General features: G+C 38.5%; 1 protein-coding gene and 1 long non-coding RNA gene across 3 annotated transcripts; one reads left to right on the top strand and one right to left on the bottom strand.

Annotated features, from left to right (window-relative positions):
• The first annotated feature begins 438 nt into the window (after window positions 1–438).
• Window positions 439–21094, top strand: hm13 (histocompatibility (minor) 13). Of its 2 annotated transcripts, XM_084720275.1 has the most exons (12): window positions 439–1624; window positions 7013–7048; window positions 12735–12833; window positions 13802–13884; window positions 13976–14064; window positions 15221–15306; window positions 15559–15684; window positions 15925–15982; window positions 16140–16260; window positions 16454–16556; window positions 18089–18174; window positions 20779–21094. In XM_084720275.1, the coding sequence occupies exons 1-12, from the start codon at window positions 1397–1399 to the stop codon at window positions 20849–20851; spliced, it is 1188 nt and encodes a 395-aa protein (XP_084576401.1). In that variant the 5' UTR covers window positions 439–1396; the 3' UTR covers window positions 20852–21094. The 2 variants fall into 2 exon arrangements, with proteins under 2 accessions (XP_084576401.1, XP_084576402.1); XM_084720276.1 differs by lacking the exon at window positions 7013–7048 and having other exon boundaries at window positions 441–1624.
• On the bottom strand, window positions 16457–27323 carry LOC146324674 (uncharacterized). The gene is made up of 4 exons (XR_014770677.1): window positions 27113–27323; window positions 18480–18599; window positions 18062–18200; window positions 16457–16594 (listed from the first exon to the last, which is right to left on the bottom strand). It is a non-coding gene; the product is annotated as an uncharacterized LOC146324674 (long non-coding RNA).
• Window positions 27324–27876: the final 553 nt, after the last annotated feature.

The following is a 27876-nucleotide window of genomic DNA, read 5'->3' as shown; positions in this document are numbered from 1 at the left end:
AATATTTAAAAACGATGATTCAGGCATTAAAGTGTTTGCTGTTGTGTGACTTGTTTGATGCTGAAGTGTTTTCAGATCATCCAATTTTGAATTAACTTAACTTTAAATTAACTTTTGTTTTCAATTGAGTTTAGTTTCAGTTAGTTTTCAGACTAGCTTTGCTCATTTCGGTTTAGTTTTATTGTTTAAATATGTTGAGTTTTAGCTGAGTTTTTATAACTTTTATTGTTACTTTTAGTTGTTTTTGTTTTTAAATTATTATTATAATATGGGGTGTTTGTTAGGGGAAAGATATAAGAAGTCCACACTTTGTGAAGGCTCACAGTCATGTGCATCATTTTTTAAATTCATTTTCATGAATTCATTCTCAACATTTTGAATTTATTATAGACATTTCAACTTTTTTTTCTCACCAGTTGAACTTTATTTCTCAACAGTTCTATTTCATTCTTGACATTTTGACTTGATTCTCGGTACATTTCAGTTTAATTTTTTGATATGTCACCTTTATTCTCAACAACTTTATTTTTTATTTGACTTCAGTCCTGTTTTTTGGTCTAATTTTTGACATTTCAACTTAATCTTCAATGTTTCGACTTCATTCTTGACATTTCGAAATTATTATTGACATTTCGACTTTTTTCTTAACAACTGGATATTATTCTCAACAAGCTGACTTTATTCTCCACATTATGAATATGTTTTCAACATTTCTGCTTCATTCTCAACATTCTGACTTCAGACAATTCAATTTTATTTTTCAACACAACTTCATTCTCGACATCTCAACTTTATTCTCAAAATTTCGACTACATTCTCAACATTTTGACTTTATTCTCGACATTTCTCTCAGCAATTCAACACTATAGTCTCGCAATTCTAAAACAAAAGTCCTCCTCTGCTTTATTTTTTTTCTTATACGAGGCACTAATCCTCAAAGTTCCTATTTATTCTCAACAGTTTGACTTTTATTCACAAAATGCAGCATAAATAAATTAAAACTTCCTCCTTTCATTTTTTCCCTCATGCCTGGCCTTAACACTAGTAGGCACATGTATAATCACTGAATTGACTGATGAGGAAAATAACTGTTAGTTAAACACAACAGATTCATTAAATTTCACACATTCTGTGTAGAAGCAGGCAACTTGTCAGAGATGTTACAGTCCCTGGAAAGAGCAGCAGAGTGAGACCTCTTCACTTTGTCTCCTCTCTGCTCTCTGCTTTAGGAAACGTGGCCTTAACGAGACTCCAGCAGCAGCAGCAGGTCTGTTGTAGATGAATGAGAAACACACAGTCAGTCAGCTTCAGCCTCCATCTCTATCCGCCTGTCAGTCTCTGCCACCGCTTCATCACTGCCCGCCGTCCCTTGTCTGAAGCCCGTTTCTGAAGAACTATGTCCGAGGCAGAACAAGTCTCGGCCTCGGCCCCGGAGGCCGCCGCCGCCGCTGTCCTGGACGCCCTGAACGCCACGGACTCCAACGGGACCGAGGCGCTCAACGCTACGGCTAAATTCGTGGCCACTCCGGAGGGCACGGCGCTGGCTTATGGCAGCCTGGTGTTCATGGCGCTTCTGCCCATCTTCTTCGGGGCTCTGCGGTCCGTCTCCTGCTCCAAATCTAAGGTAACTGTCACCGCACGAACCTGGACAGAGCTCGGTGAGGAGGTTTCACTTCAGCCCGCTGCTGTTAGGCTCTACCGGGTAGCTCGTTCAGCTAACAGCTAGCTAACGGTCGCGTCAACAAGGGAACCCCAGACTCGCGGAAGATCTCGCGAGAGTAGACATTTCAACACAAACATTGATCGCTCTTAATCCTTAACTAAACGTTTACACTAGAAGATTTTAACGTAGCGATGTCACATAATATAATGCGATTAATTGTCGTCTCTTGATTAGCACAATCGAGAGACAACAATTCTCGCGAGGAATTCTCGAATCAAGGGTTCCCTTTTAGACACGACCGTAGCTAACGGGTTCCAGGTGATTTTAGCGGCTCTTTAATAATACTCTTCAAACTGAGCACCGAGAACAGCCCAGGATACAACTAAATACAGCCCTATATGTGTTAAGGTTTTTAGATAAAGTCATAAAAATGAGCAATTTCCATTCAGAAATAAGTTTAGAACATTTTAACGGTTATTTCAAATAGAAATCAGCGGTTAACAACAGAGATAGTGTATCTCAACTTGTTGCACACGTCACATTAACGTTATAGCGTTAAATGGTGCTGTTGTTGGCCTGGTTGTGATGTTTGACTTTGGGGTCTTTAAAGGGCTGAAAACCAAACGTGTAATTTTCTTGTTCCTGTACTTTTGGTGGTGTGTCCAGTGCTGGTCACTGCTGATGGGAAGCTGGTGTAGCAGGTCTTTATTTACTTTTGTGTTCCCGGTGTTGTTTACCTGCTGTCAAAGTTTTACCTGGCTCAGGAACCAGGCCAGGTGTCACCTGGTGAACAAGAAGTCAACCAAACAACAATAAATACACAGAACACAGCAAATATACATAATTCGTTATGGTGATAGGTGATAGGAGGTTAAACTGACGTGTGGCTGAATACAGAGCAGTGATAAAGAGAGAGAGAGAGAGAGAGAGAGAGAGAGAGAGAGAGAGAGAGAGAGAGTGTGTGTGTGTGAGAGAGAGACGTGTACAAGAGGGTTTTATTTGCACTCTTTTGAGGGTTTTTGCGGACATGCGCAGTTGTGCGAGTTAGTGGTAAAAAAAATATCCCACATCCTCTGCAGCTCAGATAATTACGAATTGCAGCCAGTGTGATGATGTAATTAAGTACTTGTACTTAATACTGTACTTAAGGTTTTGTACTTTACTGTAGTGTTTGAGGTATCAACCAATATGTGTGTTCAGGGCCAATAATTAATAATGACCGATGATTAGTTTTATTGTTTGATGTGGTAACAGAATCACATTGTGATTATTTTGACAGATAGTGATATTGCCAATACTAGTTTTCCTTCTTGATCCCGGTTCTTATTGATGAACTTTGCGTATCGGCCAGTGCCATTCTGATACCAGTCCATTTAAAAATGTATATACTGTATATATACAATTTTTTTAACAGTACTAACCCTGTATGGATGTGGTGTGATTGTTATATGTCCTAGCTCAGGTTAAATGTTTGCAAAACATGAAAAAATGCTTTTTTGGGGTGTAGATGATGCTGCTGAGAACAGGGCTGCACTATATGGTAAAAAAATCCTATTGCAGTTATTTTGACTGAAATTGTGATTACAATATACAATACAGTTAGTAGGAATTATCATTTTTGCATCTCTGCAGCAGTGCAGTCTCATACAGTACAAAGTATAATGCTGTTTTCGCTGTTTTCACAAAATTGCGATCGGTTCTGTTTCTGTGATTTGGCTATTACACTTTGCCATATTTCGATAATACTTTGATTAATTGTGCTGCCCCAGCTGGGAAGTAGCAGGGTCCCATTGTGGGGTGAATAAATTACGTGACATTGGATCACTGCATAGATATACCTACTCATTACTGCTGATAATACCATGAGCACATGTCAGAACAAACATATTTAATGATTTTAACAGAGAAAAACTAATAAAATCATGATGGTGTGACATTTGTTTAGGTCTGTACCAAACAAACATGTTTTCTTAACTTTTGAGAGCAAGATTTATAGGCCAGGGCATCTCCGCAGCACTACAGTACATTTATTTAACAGTTTATTAATGTACTTTTCGCTCCACTACATATATTGAACAGTATTAGTTACTTTGCAGATTCTGATTATTAATACAGAATATAAAGCGGCTAGTAAATTATGATGTAAGTCATGCAGCAATTTGTATAAAAATGAGGTCAACCTTTAGCAGCTGCAACATTAAAGTGATGAATACATGAATGCATATGCAGTATTATTCTGTAACTGGCTATTCTGCCCAATGAGCGCTTTTCCTTTTGATACTTTGAGTATATTATGATGCTTGTGCTTTATTATTACTTATTAGTGATGCAGCCTATTGATTTTTTCCAGCCAATATAAGAACCGATACTTGCATGCTTCTTATGGCAAATATCGATAACTGATAATTTTACATTTTTGTATTTTAAGAAGTTTATTTAACCTTAAGTTTAGGCTACGATGTAGTGAGCACAGATATGATTTTATGTTCCATAACTCTGACCTACTTGATAAGTAATTACCATCAGTGCTGGGAAAATAAAAACTCCAGGAAGTCTTGCTCGAGTTAAACCGGTCTGTTGGCCCGTTAGTTTGTTTTTGCTTGAAGGATAAATTTATAGTGTCATTTCACCAAAAGACGGAGAGCCTGAGTTTTTCCAGATAACTCAGGCAAGTCTTCTTGGATTTCTTGTCTTTTTGAATTATGAATGTGACCACACATTTTTTTTTTTTTTTTTTTTGCCAGATTTTGTTGCATGACAGTTTTTGATACTGTGATAAATTCCTGTCAGGACCAAACAAGTATTGAGGTTTGATTCCCAGTCCTGGTGCATCTTAAACCACTTAACAAGCTGCTGCTGCTGCTGCTGCTGCTTCTCATTTCCTGCCACTCATTCTTGTTTTGAGCTCAAGGAGATTATCCATCACAGTAAACATAGAGACACTTTTTGTTTTTCTTCTTATTTAACACAGATGTCTCATTCAACAAATGATTTCTTTAACTAAATTTACTGTCAAAGCCAGTTCGTTTCAGAATGAGTTTGCACTACAAATGCATGTCAGAAAATCAGTCATTTATGCATAGATTACATGCAACAATGAAAAGTTAATAGATTTTAAATCGGATGTACACAGCAGTAATTAGGCTGTCTGTATCTTTTAACGTGCAGCTGTTGAAGGCATCAGGAGAACCAGTAGTGCAGGTAGTTCAGTTAATGATGATCGTCACCGAAGGCTACAAACAGAAAGGAAACACCTGGAACATTTAGTTCTGTGGCCTGAGGTGAATAAATTACCGAAAACATCTGTGCTAAATGAGAATTAGCTGATGTTGATTGACAGTTTGCATTATTATGAGTATTACTGCTTTATAAATCATATATATACCTGATTGTATAAAGACTAGTATAATGGTAAATGCAGCTTTTTTGAGTTGTGAAATGAAATGCATCATTGTAAAACTGAAGTTCTTTAGTCAAATGACAGAAAATGATAATGTGATGCAAAAATTCCCAAAATTCACATGTGACTATTTGCTGCTTCCACTGTCTTCTGTGATAATAAATTTAATATCTGCAGGGTTCTGTACTGTTGGTCAGACACTACACTATAAGCTTTGAAACATTCAGGTCATTCCTAAAATATGGTGAAAAACCTATATTTTAGGAATGACCTGAATGTTTCAAAGCTTATAGTGTTGCCATGACAATCCCAGTCCTAATCAGTATCGGTAAATTGAGCTCCTCTTTGGCATTTTAAAACACAGTGTGTAACTTCTGTGGCTACAGGTAGAGCTGAACAATTTTGAAAAAATATCTAATTGTGATTATTTTGACCGATACTGCAGTTGGAATATGATTTGCGATGTTAGAGCTATTGACCATCACTGCATAAGACTCTTAAATTAGGGATTGTATTGGTCTATATTAGTAACAGCATATATTAATTTTTGACTATTGTCTATAATAATATCTGATTTAACAGATTATGTCAAAGAATTTAATATGAATTCAGAGGTAAAATGCTGTATAAAAGCCAAAGAATATTTATGCCTTTCTAAATGAACTTTTCTAGAAAATCTCAGTGATTATTTGAAGAGACAGAACTGTTCTTTGTTTTTGTTTTCTTTGTGATGTCAGGCAGATGTGGTTCGGTCAGACCTGTGGAATATTTAATCATTCATCTTTGTTCACTGCATCTGAGCCTTTCTTACCCTTGGGTGCATAAACTACTGGTTATTTGAACTTTTTAAGACACAAAAATCTGAAAATAGTAGTTATCTGATCAGTATTGGCCATAACAAGCAAGTAATTATCTGTATCAGCTAAAAAAAATCCATATTGTGCATCCCTATCTCCATTACAATAATCGTAAAACTATTGAAATAATGACTGCAAATTTGAGGAAAATGTGATAGTCCATCAAAGCTTCGAATGTTCAGGGATAATTCTCGTGGATAAGTCTTAATCAGTTGATCTCAATTAATGGGTCTGATGTCATTTTTAGTTGTACTTTGAAAAAGATGTTTAGAGTTTGAGACCAATAGTTGGGATTCAGTTCCACGTGACTGAAATGAGTTTGAATGAATTATGAAATACACATTTTGAATATGTTTTTTAAAAAACTATTGTGTTAAGTTTTTTTTCTGCACAACATGTGATAGTTTAATTTTTTCATTCAGCTGATCCTGTCAGATACGTAGCTCAACAGTGCTTTCAGCATCACATTAATTTATACTAATATTATTTAGCTGCCAGCTCATTTTAATTTGATTTTGTCAGTTAATGTGGAGTGAAAGCTGTTGTTTATTCTTTGTGAAGAAAATCCTCCTCCTCTGTTGGTTCTGAGTTGAGAATAGTTCATCTGTATTTTCATACAGGCCTGATTGGATTTAACTCTAACTTTTGAACACTAAGAGTGAGTTATCGATAGAAAATACAATTGATAGGCTCTAATATAATTGGTTCACAGTGAGAGATTACGGTTGCCAGCAGAGACAAAGTTTGAGAAAAGGCAAAGATGATAAAACCGGGTATCAGTCTTGGTTTGAATCTTGCATGTCATCCTTCCTCTCTCTCCTCCTCTCTCCATTCTTCCTGTCCTTCTTTCTCTCGCTCTCTCTGTCGGCCATCTTTATAATGAAAAAATAATGAATGAATCATTAGACCTCAGTGATGATTTGTTTCCTGCATCTGACACTTGTTGGGGGTGATGTGATTATGGCTCCTGCTTCCAGTCCTCCTCTTTGTTTGCCGATCTGATCCCTCTCTCTCCCTGTCTGTCTGTACACATCTGTCTGTCCATCCATTCTGTCTGTCTGTCTGTCTGTGTGTGTGTCCGTCCGTCTGTAGGAGCTCGGAGAAAATGATTACGATTCTGGGTTCAGAGTGAGTATGAGAGCCGCTGAGAGCACCGAATACACACATCCTGCACACTGTTTGTTTACAGCACTAACACAGCAGTAAACACATTAACACCGGGGTGTTTATCGTGGAGTTAACTTACTAACAAGTCAGCGAGGAGGAGTCATCTCAGTGCCTTTGCTCGAGGAGGACATTATATCAGGACACTTGCATGAAAATTGTTACCGTCCATGTGAAACTGCAACAATCTGGCTTGTATGAAAGTGACTGAATCAGCAGCTTCCCTCGGCTTTACAGAGCTTTTATAATGAGTTTCTGGCCAAATCATTGGATCAGATTAGGTTTGGGCGGTATCTTTTTTTGTGTGAAAACACAAAATCCCTGATAGAAGTCCCTGTACATGTATGACATTATCTAGTGTACAATGCTTTGTGTCTAACATACAGTTAGCCTTTTTAGACAAGTCTTCCTGGGTTTAAATACTCACAGCCCACAGATTAATGAATACATACTGAAATAATCACCCTTATAGATTCTTGTGAAAGGACCTAGTGACACTTGTTGCCATGGATACCAGCACATCATTTGGCTGAACGGAGAGGATCTACAGATGTATCATGTGGCTAATGGAGTGCTCCTGTAGTTGGAAGAAATAAAGTTATGTGTTATGTTCCATATCTAGTTGTATTTAATCAATTACCTAGAGCACCTGGGCTTCAGAGCAGAAATGACAAGCTGATTATTTCTTTTCTGCCTCAAGATAATTCTTCTGCTGGCTAAGTTTCCAGTTGTAATGAATTAATTTAATTAAATTTTTTTATTTTCCATTTAAAAAAAAACAGCAACTTCTGTGTTTCAGGTAACTTAGTTCATGATGACAATATTGAAAATCATACCTTTGGGATTTCTAAATACTGCTTCTTCTACTATAATATTTTCATACTCCTGAGCCTAGATCAGATATTGTTTGATATATGATTCATTAACATAAACTGCCATGTAAATGCTCAACGAGACTTCAAGCGACATGCCATAAAGAGACAGACCCGCAGTGCTCATGAGGCAGCTGAAGCACGTTTCACCTCCCAGTTGATCAAAATGAGCTTTAAATTTCAAAAATCGAATCAAAAGGCAGAAATGACTTTTTTCTCTCCAAAAAAAGAAAACACTTCAAACATGCCTCAAAATTATAAGGCATTATATGTTTATACATCATTATCCATGACGTATAAATGTATTAATTTCATTTGTGATAATACAGTAGGTTTCTCTGCTGTCCCTGAATTGTCCCAGACACTGTATCTGTGTCCTAGGTGCTATTTTTATTGTCCCTGGGACAACAGGACATCCTTATTTTCGAGTGCTGACTTCAAAAACACACAGCGTAATTTACCACTGACCATATCACACTTGATACCATATATTTTTAAAAAAACAATTTGAAAATGTAAATAAAAGATGTCAGGGCATAAAACCAACGATCTGTTGATCTTTACAAATCAAAACTCGATTAACACGGGTACAACCGTCAGTGCAAGAAAATGTTCAACTCAAAAAATGGAATCATAACCTTTAAAACTGAAAGTCGTTTGGGGTGGTGACCCCCTCGGGTCATGTGATCAGCAGCTAGAAGGTGAGGGAAACGTGTTGGCGGTGCTGTCATCATGTGAAGTTATTTTACGCTCAGGGAAGAAAAAACCTAAACAAGCAAATACAATATGCAGTTTATTTAAATTTCATTTTGAATGTTGAAATGGTGATGACCAATCAAAAATGCTGCTAAAGGTTTTGTGTGAAAATATTTAAAGAAACATAAATGGCAGTATTGCATATCTGAATCATGTTGTGGTGCGTATTTCTTCTCTGATTGGAGAAGAATATTTATTTCACAGTTTGATGTTTTTTAGATGTCAGGTTAGACAAAGTGCATCCATACAGATGTATTAATAACAGTTTAGTGCTTCGGAGAAGGTAAAAGACAATATTGTACTGGTATTTGTATCAGCAGATACCCAAAGGTTTCAGTATAATTTAAGCCTTTGGTTAACTAGTCCTTGCACATTTATGATATTAATTTAATTATTTGAATTAGTGTCAAATTGCCGTAATCTAATCGAAAGACAGAATCAGCGTTTCTCACCATTATTTTTTTTCTTCTCTCCAATCTCACCTACTTGTCCAAAGGAACACCTCAAATACAACGCAATGAAGCTCACTAGCAGTTATTTCATACTTTGTGGCGGATAAATCAAAACTTTATTGACTAAGACTCCTCATCAACGAGTGTCTTGGGTGATGATAGTTGGTAGAGACCAAAACTGAGCTAAAAGAGAGTGCATATTGGACTGACATTGATCAGGTGACATAAACTCGACTTCAAATAAATAATCCTGTTGCTACGGAAATGCTATATGTGGAAATAAGCAACTGTTGTTTAACATGCCAGCTTAAAAGACAAGGTATTTTTTGTGTTAAATCTACCGGTTATCTGTTTTTAATTAATCATTTCATTCGGATAATATCCTACATATGTTAAGTTTAATTTTAGCATGTAAAGGCTTTAATTCAGGAATTAAATGACCTGACATGTTTTAATTTGCTCTGAACATACTGTACAGTACGAACAGGAGAGAATATCCTGCTAACATTCTGTTTCAGCATGCCTCTGACCAGCCACAGCGCTCAGTATTGAAGTTCCTCCTCTGGCTATAGTAGACCTTTCTGACTCCTCAGACGTGTGTGTTTCTAATGACATTATACATAATCAGTGAGGCAGCATGAACAACAGCAGACATGCACCGACTGCAATTTTCTTTCCCGATTTAAAAACAAAACAAAAAAACACGCTGTACTGATTTAGGTTAACTCTAAGAACTTGACAACATACACCAACATGTTTGTAACTTTTTAAATAGAAAATTAAATTGTGTGTTCATAATAAAACAGTTGCACATTTTCTCCAAAAGTTATTGCCAGGCCTTGTGGTCCTTTCCTCTTTTCTCTCTTCCTCTCCAACTTTTTTTTTTCCATCCCTTCTTCTTCTCTCATTTTCTTGCATTTTCTTGCTTCTATTTTTCTCTGTGACACTCCTCTGCTAACATACTAGCGTAGACATTGGGTGTAGTGCTGCTGGAGTGCACTGGAACGGCGCTCTCTTTCTCACATAGAGAGTAAAAGTTGGATAAAATAAATAAAATATTCAGTTAGCAGTTAGATTGGCTGTCATATTGACATTTAATTTATGAAAAAGTTTTGTGGAGACTTGCAGTTGCAACAGACAGATAATGATCGTGCAGCCTGACTGCCCTGTGTTATTTTCATGATTAAACTTTTCATAAAGTCAGTCAAACATTTGACCGTATGGTCATTTATGCTGTAGTTGCTGTAGTTGACACAGACAGTCACTCTTTATGCCGCTGTGTGCATGACATGATCCATCATATGGTGCAGTGTGTACAGCTGCACCAAATACTTTAAAGCTTTGTTTGTTGCCACGGTATTCAAACTGCAAAATTAGTATTTGACTATTCACATATATTTTTTACTCTGCGCACGACCTTGTTTTGCTTGTGTCAGTCTGTGTCATGGCAATACGGTTGCATCTCGTCCACCTGAGCTGATCGCAGCAATTCTACGTAATGTTCGAAGTGGAGCAGAGAGCTGCAGTGCTGCTGGTGGAATCACTAATATGAGCAGATCGAGCAAGCAGGAAGTCAGACACAGAGAAACACCATGAAGAATCCAGTCAGTTTTCAAAATAAACCACCCCGTGCAGGCTCACTAACATAAAAACAGACAACAGACTGCTTCTTCCAGCGGGTTGCTGTGCTGCATGTCTGCCTGTTTCTCTCTGTCTGTGTCTCTGACAGAGACACCAGACGCTGCTGTAGCAGCTTCAGCACGAACTGAGCGCAGACCGACAAACCACCGCCAGCACAAACGACACAGAGGGTCGGAGAGAAGGAAGCACATGCACCGTGATTCGCCCCATTCCCATGTTGTAGTAAAGCTTTGACGAGAATCGATTAAATGCTGCTGAAGCTTCGAAGCCCAGAAAAGACTTTGCACGGCAGCCCTAGTTGGGCGTAAAATTTGATTGACACGGAATTGGATTTATATGACACTGATTGGCCAATCAAGCTGAAAACCTGCTGATTGATTGATTGGTGGCTCTTTAGACAGAACCAGCAGCCTGGCACTGAAACACCTACATTATGATCGACTCACTTATGCTCACATATACAGGCTTCTGTTGATGTGTTGTAGGTCATTCAAACTCTTCTGCATGAGGTCTTTGTAGCCATTATAGGCAATTTTGTCATTTTTCAAACACCAAGGCATTTCCTTTTTATTTAATCTGCTTTGGATAAGACTGACATAGTTGTACTAGTTTACTCAGTGTGTGCCCTAAATCATATAAAACTAATTCACCAGTGATTTAACCCTGCTGCGCATGTTTTAGTGCAGCAACAAGGATCCTCTCCTCTTCTCTTTCTCCTCCTTCAGTCCTCCTCTTCTCTTCCTCCATCTTTTGTCCTCATCTCCTCACCTCTCCTCCTGCTCTGTCCCAGTTTCTCTCTCAGGGGAGTGGATGGAGGAGAATATAGATGGATGTGACTCTCGGGCTTCTCTCTTAGGGACATCTGTCAACCTGCTGTAGTCGCTCCGTCTCTGTTTGTGCCTTTGGTAACAGCAGCAGCAGTTCAGATGTGAACAAAGAAATTCAGCATGACACTGAAATGCTCGCCTGCATTTTTCAGTGGAAACTTGGTCACTTATTCAAAAAAAACTATTTTGTGTGAATTTGAACACGTAATTCGTTCAGACGAATTTGAACACAACTCAAGAGTCACAGCCCTCGGTAAAGTCTTTGTTTTCCTGCGTGGTGCCGTACAGCTGCTCAGTGTCTGGATTTGTCAGTGAGATGACGTACAGTTGATGTCGCTCCTCTGGGCTCTGGAGCCTCGGCTGCCTCACTCGTGTTGCAGCTGAGTCCTCGGGCGAGACTGAAGCAGCATGACGGCTGACTGATTAACCTTAATTTAATAACTTATTGCCGGCACTCAGGTTCAGACAAGGTCACAAGATAATTAATATACGTGTCTATAAAACAAACACTTGTTTAACTGTACATGAATTCATACAAACCTGTCAAATTTATGGGATCTTTGGTTTTCCGTCCTCTAAAAGGAGGCGTGGCGACAACGTTTTGGTGAAGTACCTGTTTGTGCCGGTCTTTATTTCTGATCGGGGGTGCTGGGGTTTTCCTGGATTAAAAGCATGTATATATGTCTATGATCTGAACTACAGTAGTACCAAATTATTTAAAGGATTGATGGTAAATTCATGTCACATCAATAAAAAAGTTAGTCATTGTGTTGCCAGATTATTTTATTTAACTGATAGAAATGATGGTCCTCCTAACTACAAAAATCAGACCCAAGTCTTAATTTAAAAAAAAGGTCCTTTTAGCTATTAGGTTTGCAATAAATATGACACATGGTGAACATTTGCTTCCTAAATACATGAAACTTGAAGCTGGTGGTGGAAATTCTGCAGTTTCTGTTCAGGAAAACAATTTTTTTGGTTGCAGAACTGAATTAGTCTGGTTGCTGGTTAAACTAGAGTTTGTATTGTCTTGAGTTAGATTTTTTTTAATACATTATATTATATTTATCTTTCCACTGTTTCTCTTTGTCTCTCCTCCCAGAATGCATCAGACATGCCCGAAACGATCACCGGTCGAGACGCAGCGAGGTTTCCCATCATCGCCAGCTGTACTCTGTTTGGCCTCTACCTCTTCTTTAAGGTAACTTGGGGTTTCCTCGGCCCTTCCTCAACACCTTTATACAAGAATTGCTGTCTGAAGTCCTTCACAACAAAGAAATTACATGCACCAAGTGCTTCTTATAAAAAAAAAAAGACATAGAATGAACAGAATAACAAAGATGGATCAGTCCCTCCAGGATTTCTCTGGCTTTTTGGGGGGATTATTGCTGCCTAAAATCCAGCTTTTGTGAAATACTGTGATGCATGTTTCGTCTTGTTTTGCTTTTTGCAATGAAATTGTGGGAGTGAAAATTGCAAAACATGTTTTTTTTTGGTGGTCGTTGTTGTTTTCAATTTTTTGTTAGATATAATTCATTAAAAATTAAAGGCATCTTGTTCCAGGGAGAATAAAACTGCACTCTGTTCTTAATGTTCTAGGTAACCTTACCAAAAAGGTTCAGCATTACAGAACTTCTAACACGTATGCTTTATTTACAAATTAAAATGAACACCTGGGGTGTGTTCCACTAAGATTCAAAATATTTTTGGAGCTTAAATGATTGAGTTGGTACATTGAGATGTACATGTATGACACACGGTTGCACAGTGAACTGCTACAATCAGTGGAACTTTTCAGGAAGTTAGAGTTGGTCAAATTTGAGTGAGTTGTTTATAATTCATGTGAAATAAAGTAAAATGAAAAACAAAACCAACTAGTAAAAATAATAAGACATGAATAGAATACAGAGAATGCATCTTTATAAGGACATAAACCACTTGATAATGCAAGTAAAAGTAGGATAGAATGAATAACATAAGATTGAAAATAAACCCACTGAATAATAATAATACAACTGAAGATAAATATACTGTATATATTTATATGTAATGTAGAGTATATAATATAGTAGAGTCCATAAGGTCTAGGAAACTAGAGAAATGCATCTCACTGGGATGAATCATCCTCCACCCTCAGTTCTGTGTCAGTCATGTTGCGTTTTGTTGCAGGTATTTTCTCAAGAGTACATCAACCTGCTGCTGTCCGTCTACTTCTTCGGCCTGGGCGTCCTGGCTCTGTCTCACACGATGAGGTAAAGACAAACGCTGATGGATGTGTGCAAACTAAACCAGTATAAATTGTGTCAGTGCTGTCAGTTAAGATTTTTTGTTTCTGTGTCTCAGTCCTCTGATGTCCAGAATCTTTCCAGAGTCTTTCCCAAACAAACAGTACCAGCTGCTCTTCACTCAGGGCTCTGGAGAGTCCAAAGAAGGTGAGACCCGCTGCCCGAGAAAACAAGAAACAATTCTGAAATGTAGTCGAGATTCTCGGTGTTTGATTCCACTGTGTTTACAAAAGGCTGGTCCACCCAAATTACAAAACAGTGGTGTGTTAAAATGAAGTAATGCCTCCTTGTGTAAGAGCTTATTTACTTCCTTTTCCCTTTAAAGGGATAGTTCAGTTTTGTTTTTTTTTTAGGTTGTGTAAGGTTCATGTCAGTAGTCAATGTTTTACTTACAGCTGTGGACAGGGTCAGCAGCAAAACATATTTTAGACAGTATAAGTGGCTAAAAAAATATTGTAATATAATTTCTAAGCCATATCACCCAGCCTGAGATGACAAATGTCCTGAATAGGGTTGCAAAGGATTTGTGCATTTTCCTTAACTGGTACACAGTTGCTGCCATTTCTAGGCCAACAAGACAGACCAAACCAACCTGTGAGAGAACCTGTGAGCTCTGTAGAAATACATACATTATTGATTCAAATGTTTGTAATTGGTTAAATATTTAATGCAGTTAATCAATTAACAATTAATCATTAACATCCATAGTCCTGAACACAGCAAACTGGGAAAATACAGGCAGAGAACAGGATCTCTGCAGATACACACACCGCCACACGCTTGTTGTGGGTCATAAGTGATGATTGAGAGGGAATGTTTTTAAATATAATTTTATGAAAATTGTGTGACCCTTCAGGTTGGAAACCATCATATCTACTCTCCATGCAGATAGTTTTGGTTTGATTTGTCCAGGTCGTGATATTTCTAATGCTACCCTAATACAATTGATGTGAACAGAATTTTGTTTTTAGCGCTCATTGTCGAATCTTGATATTTTAAATATTCAACATCTTATTCCTGAAACGATGTCTTTGTGGCTCTGGATAATACACAGACCACTAAATTTCTACAGTAGAAAGTATTTTCAATGAAAACTGTTCACATCATGGTCTGTGGATTATACAGAGCAGCCAGGAAACCGTTTCTGTAAATAATCTTTCAAAGCTGTAAGCACCACAATCTAAACTCCATTCAGCTCAACAGGACTGTAATGGATGCAGAAATCTCTGAGCAAAATATATGTTTATGTAATGTGGTTGAGAAACCTGAATATTCAGACCCACATCTGTCCGTCTCTCTGCAGAAATAGTCAACTATGAGTTTGACACCAAGAACCTGGTGTGTCTGCTCATCAGCAGTGTGGTGGGAGTCTGGTACCTGCTCAAAAAGGTAACGTCTGACAAGTTAATAAAGGTTAAATAACACTGTGTTAGCTGTTTTCACTCTGCTGTTTACTGTTTCTGTGATGTCACAGCAATGGGTAACCAATCACAGAAGTTAAAAACACTGTTTGGACTTAATGATTTCCAGAGCAACAGATTATGTGATGTGACTGCACAAACGGCAATAATTCTTGTCAGTGTTTTGTGACCTCACAGCACTGGATAGCCAATAACCTGTCAGTGTTTTGTGACCTCACAGCACTGGATAGCCAATAACCTGTTTGGCCTGGCGTTTGCCCTGAATGGAGTGGAGCTGCTCCACCTGAACAACGTCAGCACCGGCTGCATCCTGCTGGGGGGGCTGTTCGTCTATGACGTCTTCTGGGTGAGACACATTTTTAACACACATTCACGTACAATTAAAAAACAACACAAACCAAAATACAAACACAAAAATAAGACTTGAAGCCTAAATAAACTACTCAAAAGTCTTACTTTTATTTATCACTTTTATTTATTTGCCGTTAAACTGTTTTGCATTTAGAAATCCCCAGACCATCAGTAGGAATCACATGACTACATCTGTGCAGACAAGTTACACATATTTCTCTCTCCCTCTCTCCAGGTGTTTGGGACCAATGTCATGGTAACAGTCGCCAAGTCCTTCGAAGCACCAATCAAATGTAAGTGTTTGGGACTGAGATTGTAAGGCTGATCATCTGTAGATATAAGAGTCACTGTTTGTTTTTAGTGTCATGTAAAATCAGATGTTTTTGTTTTCATGTCTGACATGTTATGAAAAGTTTTCATGCTGTGATTTTGTCTCTCTCTGTCCTCCAGTGGTCTTTCCTCAGGACTTGTTGGAGAAAGGACTTGAAGCCAGCAACTTCGCCATGCTGGGTCTGGGTGACATCGTCATCCCAGGTATCTTCATCGCCCTGCTGCTGCGCTTCGATGTCAGGTAACACTCGTCCTCTCTCTTCTTTTGTTATTAATGTCAAAAAAAGGGCAGGTTCGTCTCCACCTTCATCTTCCCTTCTTTGTTGTCTCTCTTCTAGGCTGAGGTAGAATTTCAGGTTCAGTGTTTCTCATGATTGTAATTTTCTTTTCACTTTGTTGTTGAGTAAAGTTTTGAACGGTCCGTCTCCCTGCAGCCTAAAGAAGAACAGCAGGACGTATTTCTACTCCAGTTTCCTGGCCTACATCTTCGGATTGGGCCTCACCATCTTCGTCATGCACACCTTTAAACACGCACAGGTACGAGACAAGGGGTCAGAGGTCACCTGTGCAGATCCCTGTAATGACATTACAGATGGGATTATATGGAAAGTGGATTTTGCAGTTAGAGGAAGTGTAACAGACAGACGAGCAGGCAGAGCTGCTGCAGTGAGCAAGCTGAGCTGTGTCGAAGGGAAGCCAGTAGATATGGGTGACGTGACAAACTTTACAGTTTTCTGATTTATTTCTGTGACAACGTGCAGGCCCAGTTTCCCAGTTACACCACTGAAAAGCCTACAGGATTTCACTCAATGGAGGCGGCTTTTTAATCAGTTGCTTCCCCACCAGAGTCCCAAATTATACACTTTATTACAGAAGGAGAAGAAGAACTCTTAAACAAAGTCTGTAATTTATGAGAAATACGCTGCTTTCTGTATGACAGTCTGTGCTAAACTGCAACTTTTGAGGACAGGGACTTTGAGAGAAGGACTCAAATTTTAATACACACAATCTTAACTGGTTTTATTTATTTTTATGTTATAAAACAATGGGTCGTTGTGTTTGTATTTGTTAAAAGTTTGGTGTTAAAAACCTGAGTTCTGATGTGAACCAGTACCTAGGTGTGTGTGTGGTGAGAGGGAGAGAATTTAATGGGAAAAATGTGTATTTGATTATCTAGCAGCTGGTAGAATTTAACAAGAAAAAGGCGTGTAATAACACCGCAGGCAACCACCATTTTTAAAAACCAGTGTTAAACGACGTGTAAACAACAGCTTGTGACTGTAGCCTTAAAAAATGGAATAAAACACAAATGAATGAGCCAAAAATGAGGTCCAGGCTTTTGTTGACGCTGCATGTTGCACAGAAACGGGTGTCACAGTTCTACAGATTGACAACTCAATATGACTTTTGATTTTAAGGTCACGATTCAATTTGATCTTTCATTTCATTTGTTTTTCCTTTTTTTTTTTTTTTTTTTTGCACCGACCGTTTTATGTGCCAGAGGCTGCACGTGTGCAAGGGTGAAGAGAAAAACAAATACTCAGAGAATCACTTATTCTGCCTTTGGATTCTTGAAATTAAAAGCTAGTTTCAATCAGTTTGATTAAATACTGAATTCGTGACATTCCTATGCAGAAGTGATTTTGCTCTACCGACCACCGGCCAGATTTCATCACTTCACTGTTCTTATTGGCGATGAAAATGCTAATGGAAAAAAAGTTTACAACAGTTTGGTTTGAAAACTATTACATTGTTGGAGAAGTAATGTTAATGTGAGGAAATACATCTTAAATGGAAGTTTTCTTTCTTTAGACCTTCGCTCCCTCTCTCTCATTTGCACAGAGAATCTTTTTGATGTTCCTCAGACTCGTTGGGAAGTGAAACTTGGTTCAGCGTCAGTAAACATTACAGTCTGTCCTACTGGCTGCAGTGCTTGTATACTGGGTGAATGAAACTGTGTACCAGTTGCTGCAGCTGCGAGTTTCTGTTTGACTGGTGAAACCCTGTAAAACAGTGTTAAATATTGATTATTTTTAACTCACTCTTCTCCTGTCCATCTGCCCCTGCAGCCCGCTCTGCTCTACCTGGTCCCGGCCTGCGTCGGCTTCCCCGTCATCGTAGCACTGTTCAAAGGAGAGCTCACAGAGATGTTCAGGTGAGTAACCATGGCAACCACACATCCTGGTCATCATGTGATGATTCAGAATTTAGTCTGTCTGATTCAGTTTGTCTGATATTCAACGTGGGCAGTGCTGAGCGTGATCAAAGTATATTTTAATGAAAACGTTTTATTCCAGTTCAGAACAGAGAACTGGAATAAATGGTGCGATAACAACAGCAGAGATGATCTTTTTAATTAGTCAGACATCGACGAGACTTGTATGCATTTTTTGGTTTTAGCATTAAAAAAACCAGCATGTATTATTTCCTGAGTGAACAATAAAATTAATTTGTACTCACTGATGCAGCTGGTGGAGTGAAACCTTCTCAGTCAAATGATTTTATCTCTCCAAAAGTTGTTCCCTCTGTTGCGTGATTGGACAGCAGAACAGTGCGGCGTCCGTCTGAGCCTCAATCTGCCTGCAACACAAAAACAGAAACATCCCTGAAAGTTTCATTTGTATAATCCACATACACAGTCTTACTGTCTACAGATGAAAAGCCTAAATTATTAGTAAGAGAAATTAAAATTTCACAAAACAACATGACCTGTTGAAATAGTGACATTTAAGCAGAATCACTGCCTTCAGGTTCATGAACCATCGACCACATTTAACCGTCTGTCAGTGTGTTAAATTGTTGGAGCTTGTAAAGTTCAGTGTGCAGACTTCTAGTCTTCTATTGTATGATATTAGCGGTGTCACGATTTCAGTTCAAACATAAAAATCGATCAAAATAAGCTTTTGATCAGTCAAAAGGAAAAACCCTCTTCACAGCGTAGCTCACCAGCAGCCTGCATCTGCACTTTAAGAGACACGTTGGCCACTGCTGGAGTCATGTTCAATACCCCTCCTCCTTTTCCTTTTACCATCTCTTCTCCTCCTCAGCTCATGTCTTTCTCATTGTCTGTCTCATTTTCACTCCTCTTGTCCTCTCTTCATCCTCCATCCCTCTTGTTTCTCAGATATTGTAGCAGTGGAGCTCTGTAGAAGCTTTTAACTTAACTCTCGAGTTTAAGATTAAAAAACTTACAGCATTCTCTGTTTCTCTGTCTTTTCTTCCTCTCCTTTTCTCCTCCCTGTTCTCTTTCATTTTTTACCACCCTTTCTTTTGCTTTTCTTAACTTTTTTATTTTTTCTGGCATTCTTTCCTCCCCCTCTCCTCCCTCCGTCTCCCTCCCCCCGTGGTTAGCTATGAGTCGTCAGAGGAGGTTCTCCCTGGCTCTCCCAGGCTCACTTCCTTCCCAACCGTCAGCGGCTCACCCGCCAGCCTGGCTAGCTCCATGGATGCTGTTCCTAAGGCGACAGGCTCCTCCCCCCGCCGCAGACGGTTACAGCCCACGCCCCACATGTAGAGGCCCCGCCCCTTTCTCTTAACTCTGCCCCTCCTGTCTCACCTGGGCAGGTAAACGGCCCATTAACAAAACCAGTGCCGTCATCCGTCCATCCCTCCATCAAATCTGTCCATCTGTCGCCCATCGTGTCTCACCAGATAAAACAACTACAACATCACTCCATCAGTTTGATTGTTTCTCTAGAAATTATTGGTAGAGTGAATGTGCAAAAAATATTTTTTAAATATCCAAATATATTACAAAAAGCCATACTCTACTTCATAGCTGACTTGTTCAAATCCTCTGAAACTCTCACCTGAAAAAGTAAAAATTCATAAATGATATCAAAGTTGAGACTAATTACTGTAGATTAAAGGAGAAATCTGTAATTTATTAACTGTAATAAATCATAAAATGACCATGATATGTCATCCGAGCTTAACAAAATATGTTAAGTTGAAATACAAACTTCTCTAACATTAATAATCTTGTAGAAGGAGTAGATGTTTTTAACAGTTAAATTGAGCAAAATGTTAATGGAGTTTGGCAGGCATTGAACTGCAGCTCTGGAGTGTGTATTTTCAGAGCAGTGGACTTTTGTTTTCAGGATAACAGGCTTGAATTTACATCGACAGACAGCCGACAGTTACAAACAGCCGATCAACTCATAGTGTAAGACTCGTCCTCGCTTGTTATTGTCAATATACAATGTTACGCGCTTGCCTTGCACTCCTGCAGTGTTCCTGCAGCCTGCCTGAGCCTCCTCGAGTCTGAGGAGGAGGGAGTGGGGACAACTTGCTTCAACCATAGACTGAATATTATTTAATATATCAGTCTATGGTTCCAACTCAGCATCTAGACAGCTGTACTCATTTCTGCACGCGCAGTTGTTAAAGCAAATTCTCAAATGTGTTCTGATGTTTTCTCCCAGATAACTGAAGTCAGTTGAACAGCTTAAGTTTTATATTTTCACAAAAAGTACTGCCAGTAAATCAGATTTTTTGATAATCAGATTAGAATGAAATTTAGGGTTTTGGTGGCCTGTGCTTAAAAATATTGATGTCTGTCCCTGTACTGTAGGTATCACACTGACTATGGATACAACCACTTCAGAAAAATTGAAGTATCCCTTTAATCAAAGGAACAATGGTTATTTGTTGTTAATAAAAATTATCCTGCAGAAGCAAATATAGTTCTGCTGATTGATAATCTGTCTTTTGTTTCTCTGTCTTCCTGTTTTGTCCTGTCGTCCTTCCTCCTCTCCAGGTACGAGGAGTCCCCTGCTGAGGAGGAGGCCGCTAAAGAGGACTCATCAGAATCAGAGAAAAAGGACCAATAGCATCCATCGCTGCCCCTCCCTGCCCCCCCTCAAACACTTTTCATCCAGCCTGCTGCCACCACATTTCACTGAAGCCCCCTCCCGCCTCTCCAGCTTCCTGTTTGTCGCCGGGGGAAACGGGGCTCATGTAGCCAACGTGTTTGTCTCTGAAAACCATGGGAACGGCCGCTGGTCTCCATGGTAACGGCTGCTGTCGTGCTACCGGTGGTGGTGTTTATGATTAAAGGTTGTTTCATTACAACAGTTCAGACTCGGTGCCTACCATGATTCCTCTCTGTGTCTCTCAGCTGCTCTCACACAGGAACCAGAACCTCTGCGGCCCCAAAAACATCCGCACACCATCTGAGTGCCATCTTGGTTTTATCGAGTTAAACTTTCGTCTAGCAATATGTCTGGGAAACACAAACCAGCCGCAGCATCATCACATCTGATCTTCTTGTGTGTTTGCAGCTCGCTGGCTCAGATAGACCAGGTGCACGTTACGTTTCCACTCTTTGGTGTAGCCTTTAAACAGCCTCAAAAGTGGAACTATCACATGGTAAAAACAAGCGCTTCTGTCATTTTCTATTCGAACTTCATTTGTCTCTAAAACCTCCAAACAAAGAACCATAATCCTCATTCATATAAATCATCCTGAGGCACCTGAGCTCAGATATTCCACAGTGTAGCTGCTCAAACTCACACACCGAGGGCTGGGTATCCTTTAAAGAATTACAATACCGGAATTATGAACAGTACCTTTAAACTGATACTGATACCAGTAGAGTATTTTATGTCACGAGTTTCAAAATCCATGATGTGATATAAATTTCCAAGATAAACAACTGTCATTTTCAGATTCTTCTTTAAATCCTCTGCAAGGAACTAGGGATATTTTGTTGATTTTGGAGGACCTTGTGGACAAAAGCAGCAGTGCTTCCACCGTAATAACCCCAAATTATAACGTCAAAAACAAAATTATCCTAAATAAAATCTCGCCCTGCTTCAGGAGTTCAAGGAGAATTTGACCCGCTGGCATGCATTAAGAATAACTGTACAGAAATAGCAGATCTTCTCGCGGATGGTCTCGTTAACTTATGCAGGTCATATAGAGACAAAAGTAATGAACTGAAATTGTTTTGACGGAACCTAGTGTGATATAACCTCTATATTATTTGGGTAATGTATCACACTCAGGCCACGTGGTCAAATTTTAAATAATTTCTCCCGAAATTACTACGACGTCCACCTGCATTTTTTGCAGTAGAGTTTTGTGAAAAGCTTTTTACCACTGATAATGTTACCAAAGGAAAAACTGAGCCAGCTGCTACATGACTGTATTATGTAGTATTTTCACTGCTTCGCCTCGCTGTCAGACAGCCTCTTCTGAGGGGAAACCGCCATTATATAAGCCAAATATCACTCTTTGTAAATCAACCAGACTCAATTAGCAAAAACAGTCATTTTACCTCACAGAATACAAGACTTTCTGATCTACCGCTGCCTTGATCAGTTTGATTGTTTGTGTTATCGCGTGACTTGGTTGAATCTAAACTAACCTTTGAAAATACCAAAGTCACACGAGAACACAAACAAACTAACCGGTCGAGGCAGCGGGACACCAGCAACCTCTGTGTTCTGCAAGGTAAAATTACTGTTTTTGTCAATGGAGTTTGGTGGCTTTGCAGAGAGTGAGACTTAGTTTGTATAACAGCCATTTTCTGACTGAAAACGCTGCCTGATGGAAGGTAACAGGTGGTGGTCGAGAGGGAGAACACCTGGGAGAATCTCTGATTCTGCTTTTGATTTTGATCGATTTTGATTTAGAATTAAAATTGCGGCACCCCAATTATTCAATACACATATACATCTATTTTTTATACACAGACAGTGTTGTAAAGCCATACTTTTAAACATTTTCTAGCTCTGGATCCAAAAGTGTAGATATGTTGACTGAAGAAGTGTTGATACTACTTGGCTCTAGATTATTTCAGTCAATACTTTTAAGGTATTGAGTACCGATACCCAGCCCTTCACACCACTCCTCCTTTGTCTGACATTTTGGAAACTTCTTAATCACCCAGATGTGGTTCTTTGTCTCTGGATCTCTTCATTTCCTGGTTTATTTGGTGCCGGGCTGCCGCTCACTCTGCCTTCTGCTTTCTCACATCAGCGTTTTGTTTTTTTTGTTTTTTTTGTCGGTTCAGTTTAGTTTGTTTTACTTTTTCTTGTAAAAGGCCAGAATTTTAAGCTGAAAAATTCAGCAACAGTTATTTGTCAAAGCTGAACTGTTTACACTCACTTGTCTAAACGCTGACTGTTTGTGTGCATCGGTTCTCTGTCACAGCTGCTTACCAGGAAATCAAAATCTCTCGCGACACGGTTACAAAAAGCAGTTATTATTCCTGAAAAGCAGCCCAGGTGTGAATGTTTGGATAAGCAAAGGTTAAAATTGACAACAGCTGTAGTTTTAAACCAAAGGGACCAAATGTTTCCATAATGCTCAGCTCCTTTCTGTTAGTTTTGGTTCTTCAGAGTCTGTGGAGTCGACCTGATTATTTACCCAGACCGGGCAGGTGAGCATTCACCTGCCCGGTTAAACCCTCCATACACCTGTAATCAGTCTTAAAGTTCTGGCCTGTGAGAGGAGCGTGAGGAGAGGAGTAAAGGGAGGAGGAGGCAGACTGAACCTCCTCCGCTGAATATTTCCAGTCCTCGTTCTCAGATCTTATTGGTGGAAAGGCAGCGAGGGGAGGGGCCCCTGTGGCCTCTTCATCCAATAAGATGCGAGAATGAGTTGAGGAGACTTTGTTTTTTTTTTTTCTGCAAGCGTTCTCAGACTGTTTGAACAAGCTTCACTTTCTCAGATCTTTAATGATCAGCATAAAATCAATTGTTAATGAGCACAAACCATCTCTGGTTAGAACTTTTCCAATGTCAGGATTTATTTTTTTCTCTACTTTTATATAATTGTAAACATAATTATTTTGGACTGTTGGTCAGACAAAACAAGACAATAAATAATGGATTTTAAAAAACTTAGGGGAAACTTATTTTTCCCTTCAAAGAAATGTTTTTTGTATTCCTTCTCGTTGTGGAAAGCCAGATCCGATTTAACTACAAAACCAGACACCAGCAGCAGTAATGAACCCTGTTATCTTTTGACACAGTCCATTTTTGTCCTGGGATTCTTGGATCAATATAAAGGTTTTAAGTTCTAAAATGTAAGATAAAACAAAAATCAACGCCCGCAGAAAAAAAATTGCTGTTAAAATCACTAGTTGAGTATTTTGTTACTTTGAGAAAACGAGCTTTGTTGTCTCTAGATCACAAGTTAATTATTTTGTTATCTTGAAATAATCATTTTCTTCCTGTGTTAGAGTTTCAATCAAGCTCTAACACAGGCAGAAACTGCTCAGATGTTTAACTTTATTGGCAAGTGGATAAAGCCAGAGGCCAGGTCGTCTTGTTAAAGAATGATGCTCGAGAGGTGCAGGTTAGCTGGACTGCAGGTTCCTCGAGACTTGGTTTACGACGTTCAGTCATATCAGTTGTTTTCTTGTGATAAGTTATCTTAAGACGTCTTGTTATCATGAGAAAATAAGGTTTGTTATCCTGAGATAAAATAATTAACTCGTGATCTGGAGCTAACGGCAAATAACTGCAATCACAGACCGTCGCGGCTTCCAAACTTGCAGATATCAGATGCGTATCAACGAGTAACAATCTGATGCTAGTTTTTTAAAAGAATAATATGCATATATCTATATTAACTTTTAACAGCTGTTTACTATTCACTTTGGCTAAATTTGGCCAATGGGATGCTGCTGTAGCAGGGTCCTGTGGAAAAATTCTTCGTCTAAATAGTGAGAGTTGCTAGTTCTTTGAAGAATTACCAAGACGGTGTGATGAATCAGATCTCTTTACTTCATGCAGCATGGAGAGAAGACTCTAGCACAGTGTTCTCTGAAGGTCTTACAAAGCGTCTTGCCTTATATACAAAACCACCAGTTGCTGATTCCATAACAATGTTGATTCAATCATTCCTTTAACAACGTGTAGGCACACTAGTCTTCATGAGTATACTGTTCCACTGATTTGATTAATTGATTTTTCACTCAGGCTTACAGTCCCCTTCCTATTTCACAACATAAATACAGAGACTCGCAAAATTAGTACATTGATTATTCATCAAATTTGTTCATCTTCCACAGCCCCTTTTCAGTGTTAATTAGTTACATGATATGGAATTGATGCATAGACTCATCAATACCTGATCCAGCATTTTAGACTGTATCTGAGGCTTTCCAGTGAGTGTATATTTATTTAAACAACTCTATTGACAACCATGTAGGAAGCTGATTTTTGTTACATGGACTTATTCTCCTACACATCTGTCTTAATACAGATGTGAAGACATCAATTGTGCTGTATGACTAAGTTCTAAAATTTGCAGGAAAATGTCCAAATTCATAGCTAAAAGTCAGAATTTTAGTATTAAAGAGCTACTCCAGCAATTTAGTGTCACACTTCTGTGGAAGTGGGCGACTCACAAAAGACGGATTAAAATAAGAATGGTCAAAATTGAAGCAGCAGAAGCTGAGATATCCAGACAAAATGTCCTTAGCGCGGGTCAAGTTCTAAAAACATATCATGGGAAATATATTTCCCACAATACAACTTGATAGGAGACATCATACAACTGCTGTCACAGGCTTAGTTTGACCACCCAGGACATGTAAACTGATCTTGATGTCTAAAATTGGTGGAGTGACCCTTTAAAGTCAGTTTCAGTGGTTTATGCATAAATTTCAGAAATTTTGATGATTATTTCACTTCATCATTGAACTCAGAATTTTTTACCACTTTTTATTATTACATAATTATTATTTAATGGCATTTTGGGAAGTCATTTTTTATTAAATTTGAAGTCCTGTGAAACTTTTCCAGAACAGCATTTTGAAGCTTTGCTCACAGACTGAAATAAACTAGAGAACAGATCTTTCAGTTTTTGGATGCTTGAGAAAAAGCCGCTCTGACTGGACGTATTCAGCCTTGCATTATTATTCTCGATGTTCTTGATGTTGACGCTTTATTAAGAGATGCACAGTTTTGTATTTTGATGTAAAAAGAAAAAAAATAGAGGTATCATGCTCATATTCAGCTCAGTGAAGTTCAGTAGCTCCTCATCATTTTTAAGTATAATGTACCTGAAATGTTTTTTTTTTGTTTGTTTTTTCTTTCTCTTTCTCTCTCTGGTTGCATTTGTGCAGGAGGTCGTTTTACGGCCCCGACTGTATCTATTTTATTTGCAATAAAGTTTTTGGTGTTTTGATCACCGTATAGAGAAGCATAACTCTGAGTCAGCCTGATTCTTTGATGCACAAATTTGTTGTTTCCATCTTCATTCTTATCAGTGCTTATATTTTATGCTCATTTAAATACATCATCATGCTATTTTTAGAAGCGATATAAATTATCTAATATGTTGGTCCAGTCAAAGCTACTATAAGAGAGAAGATTGGCTATTTCTGTATAGTTCTCACCACCTGCTGCCAGGTTAGATTCTGTTTCATTTTTATTTAGACATCTTTTTTTTGTCATGTTTGTTGTGGTTATTACAGTGGAAACACTTCCGCTTTAGTCCGCAGGGCCTCCAAAACCAACAGAACATGAAAGTTCCTTATAGTAGCTTTAATGTGCTTGTTTTAAGGCATCTGATATGTCATATAATGGCAGCAGCCAAATATTGCAAGTGTCAGGACTTTTTTTAGCGTAACTTAGTTGTATTATCTAAAGCAGTCATTCCCAGAGACTGGGAGATTTTATTTTGGTCGCCAAATAAAAAAAAGACTGGAGGAAATTCTGCAAAATTCAAGATTTAAAATGTGTACACCGTTTTACTGATTAAAGGCAAAAATGAAAGCCTATTAATTCTGCCCTAAATGCATTCTTATTTTCTCATTTATGAAATGGACTAAAATGTCATATTGGGGTTTTTTTTATAAGTAAATAAAAACAAAGAGATGGCCTGTTAATTTTGATAAAATGCATTTATTCCTCATTTATAAAATATTTAACTACATCCCTAGCAGGAAAATCAAGTCTAGAGTTTGATAAGAGATCAGATAATTTCCACATCAAAGTAACTACTTATACATGGTTTTCGGCGTAAGTCAAACAATCAAAACTGATCCTGACTCAGTTTTATAAATGAGGCCCCGGTGTTTAACAGGATAATAATAAATGTCAGATAAAGTTAGCCAAGATTTATCTACTTACTCTGAGAAGCAGCTGGTATTGGAGGTGATAACCAGAACTTCATTCATTCAGTTTTCTGTTCTTCTGAAATATGTTGAGATTAACTGAACTACTCCATCAATCCACAGGGTGGAGCTGCAACAGAAAGCAAAACAGAAACATCCAGTCAGTTGTGTTCATACAGATACGTTGTCATGAACAGAACTAGTCTGTAAAGGCAGTTTGGGTTGAGAGCATCTGATTGAATGAATGAAAGAACAAGATCCAGGTGGAGGAGGTGTTTGAGTGTGGAGCAGAAGGGGTGGAGGAGTATCTGTGTGTGTCTGACAGAGCAGCAGCAGCAGATCAGTACACTGATGATACTCTGTCACATGATCCACAGGAACACACAGGGATGATGGTGATATTGGCCCAGTCCCAAATGTCCCCGAAAAGCCTTCAACCCTGAACATTTACAGACGCCACCTGAGACAGTGCTTATATATGAGAGGCTGCAAGGGCCTGAATGGTATTAAATATGGATGGGGCAAGTGACACAAATACAAATGAAGAATTAAGACTAAGGCCTAATTTTTTATTAAATCCTCCTGACTGTGCTGAAACAACAGAAGAAAATGTACCACATAATTTTCTCAACGCAATTTTTCACACTAACTTTTTAAATGCATGTGAACAATTAATGTGTTTTTAATATTTGTTTTTAAAGGCAGGGAAATCATAAAATAATAATATTTAATAAGCATTACACAGCTTAAATTGATATGTATTACTTAAAAAAAAACTAC

This window comes from Lutjanus erythropterus, chromosome 6, assembly GCF_056507025.1.
Source record: "Lutjanus erythropterus isolate fLutEry1 chromosome 6, fLutEry1.hap2, whole genome shotgun sequence".
NCBI lineage: Eukaryota > Metazoa > Chordata > Actinopteri > Lutjaniformes > Lutjanidae > Lutjanus > Lutjanus erythropterus.
Note: the sequence above shows the minus strand (reverse complement) of the source record. Positions and strands in the feature narration are given on the sequence as shown.

Bases quoted from the DNA above. Each gene is read 5' to 3' on its own strand.
- hm13 (XM_084720275.1), top strand. From the start codon at position 1,397: ATGTCCGAGGCAGAACAAGTCTCGGCCTCGGCCCCGGAGGCCGCCGCC. The intron at 7,049-12,734 runs GTGAGTATGAGA...CTCTCCTCCCAG, and splicing joins ATTACGATTCTGGGTTCAGA to AATGCATCAGACATGCCCGA. The intron at 14,065-15,220 runs GTGAGACCCGCT...GTCTCTCTGCAG, and splicing joins CTCTGGAGAGTCCAAAGAAG to AAATAGTCAACTATGAGTTT.